The 2,436-nt window shown below is 24.9% G+C and overlaps 1 protein-coding gene across 1 annotated transcript in view; it reads left to right on the top strand.

Annotated features, from left to right (window-relative positions):
* Positions 1–584: 584 nt before the first annotated feature.
* Positions 585–2,436, top strand: part of LOC101503704 (protein neprosin-like) — a 31,950-nt gene continuing 30,098 nt past the window's right edge. The window contains exon 1 of the mRNA XM_073363493.1: positions 585–788. Within this exon, the coding sequence (XP_073219594.1) occupies positions 585–788 (204 nt within the window). The remainder of the gene's footprint in view (positions 789–2,436) is intronic.

The raw sequence follows: 2,436 nt of genomic DNA, 5'->3' as shown, positions 1-2,436 counted from the left end.
GTTTCTCTTTCCTTTTTTTTTGTTTATAAAATATAAACTCAATTGTTAAGCTTTCATTTTATTTTTTAAATCGTTTAATCCTAAAATTGTTTTCTTTGCAATATAAAATAAAAAAGATGTAACTAATTGATGTCTATAGATCAAGAAAACAAATTTCGTCATATTGTAATGTAATAGAAACTTCATAATACGTCTTTATCAAATAAAAAAAAATTATAATTACCCTTAAGATTAGAATTAATGGTTGTCGCCGCCGGATGAAATTCATCCTCGCTCGTTGCACCATATTATTCACTTTCAATCGTTAGTGGCCTTTGTGTCGCGACAGATCCGACAACGTACAAGCAAATCATTTAACAGATTATTTCACCGTTGTGTCCATCTATCTCGTACACATACCGCCACGTTACATTTTTTCTTTAAATTAATTATTTTTTTTCCTCTTTACTTTAAAACAGACAAATATTATTATTATAAATGTATACTGATTAATCATATTCTATTTAGGATATCAATAGAATTTTGGATTATATATATAACTACTCAAAAGATTGCTCGACAGGTACACACATATAATACTGAACATGAATTTTAGCTCCCCAAATGTTTTCATCCTCTTACAGTTTCTTCTCCTTGTTTCTTTGGTTTATCGTGTTTTTTCTTTCGATACAAGTTTTCACCAATTTTCCAATCAAACTTTTCAACAAAAAGAAAAGTTTCTCACGTTAAGGAAGAAGATAGCAAATCATCTTCAGCAGATCAACAAACCTGCTGTTAAAACAATTTATGTATGTTAATTTAAATATTAAAATTTTCTTAATAATGTGTTTGGATGAAAGAAAGTTTTGAGAAAATGTAGTTTTAGAAGGTAATTCAAATTCTTCTATGTAAATTCTTATGTTTTGATGATAAATTTGGATAACTTTTATAATGAATTAGTTTTATGATTTTTGTCGAAAGTAAATTTTGACAATTTTAAATACCACATAAATACTAAGAATTTAAAATTCTTTTGTAATCTTAAAATTGGTCTTTATAACTTTTTCAAATTATGCAAATTTGTTGCTATAAGGGTTTTAATGGGTATACATTATTAGTTTTATGATTTGCTAGTTATTTTAGGATGGTAAATACCAATTATGGAATCCCTATGTTTAAAAATTTAACACGTAAGTCCCTATTTATTTTTAAATTTTCAAATTGATCTCTATATTTTTTAAAATTTGTAATAATTAAGGTCTCTAAAATCATAAAAAAGTGAAGATTGGTCCCTAATTTTTTTGAAGTTGCAGATCGATCCCTATTTTTTTCTTCATATTTTGCTAGTTTGTGTCTCAACTTTTTGAAATTTCAAAATTTACATCATTGCTTTTATAATATCATTTTTTTAAAATACATGTGGGATCGCTTTTCATGTTATTGAAGAAATATTTATCCTAAAACATATAAGATGTATAAAAATAGTCTTACATAATTTAAAAATGAAATAATTTCAATGGAAGCATCTGAATTGACTAAAATTCTAACACTTGTAGAATTTCCAATTACCCAGACTTGTTTGGATGTGGGAAATTCAATTTTTCTATAGGGTAATTCAAATTCTTCAAAATAAATTACTTTTGTTTGTAAAAAAATCGAAAATTGGTTAATATGAACATATTTCATAAAATATTTTGTCAAAATTAAATTAAGATAATTTCAAATACTATCTAAATTCTATGAATTTGACATTGCCTCCTAACCCTATGATGTGATTTTCTAGATGGTCCCTGTATTTTTTTTCAAAAATTGTAAATTTGTGTTGATATAATTCAAATTTTACATAGTAGTCCGTATAAATTTACAAATTGATCCTTATAATTTCTTAAGCTTTGGTAATCGGTTCCTACAAACTTTGATAATTTCTTAAACTTCAAATTTGGCATATATTTTTAAAATTGCCACTTGGTACCTATTTTCTTTTGATATTAATATTTTTTACCTTCAAATTTTTTAAGTTTATAAAATGACTCAATTTTAAATAATCAATTTATTTGTCTAAACAAAAAACTACATATAAACGTAATTCAATTGAAGCATTTGAATTGTTCATAATTTTAAATTCTTTATAGTTTTCAATTACTTCATTCAAACAACTTAAGTCTTGGTGCCTAATTTATATTTTCGTGTTTGAGTTTATGTAATTAGTGGTTGTGTTCATTTTTGCAGAGTTTTGATGGTGATATAATTGATTGTGTTTTGATTCAAAATCAACCCGCATTTGATCATCCTTTATTGAAAGGACATAAGCTATCGGTATTTTTTATTTTGTTGTTAATCGATATATGCATATTAAAAAAAATTGTAGCTAATTATATTTTAATATTTAAACTTTATAATTGAGAATTTTTCTTTCATATTTGTATTTACAGGATCCTCCGGAAAGACCAAGATGAT

The sequence above is a fragment of the Cicer arietinum genome, chromosome 7 (assembly GCF_000331145.2).
Source record: "Cicer arietinum cultivar CDC Frontier isolate Library 1 chromosome 7, Cicar.CDCFrontier_v2.0, whole genome shotgun sequence".
In the NCBI taxonomy this organism is placed as follows: Eukaryota; Viridiplantae; Streptophyta; class Magnoliopsida; order Fabales; family Fabaceae; genus Cicer; species Cicer arietinum.
The sequence above is the reverse complement of the archived record's forward strand: the minus strand, read 5'-3'. Positions and strand labels throughout refer to the sequence as shown.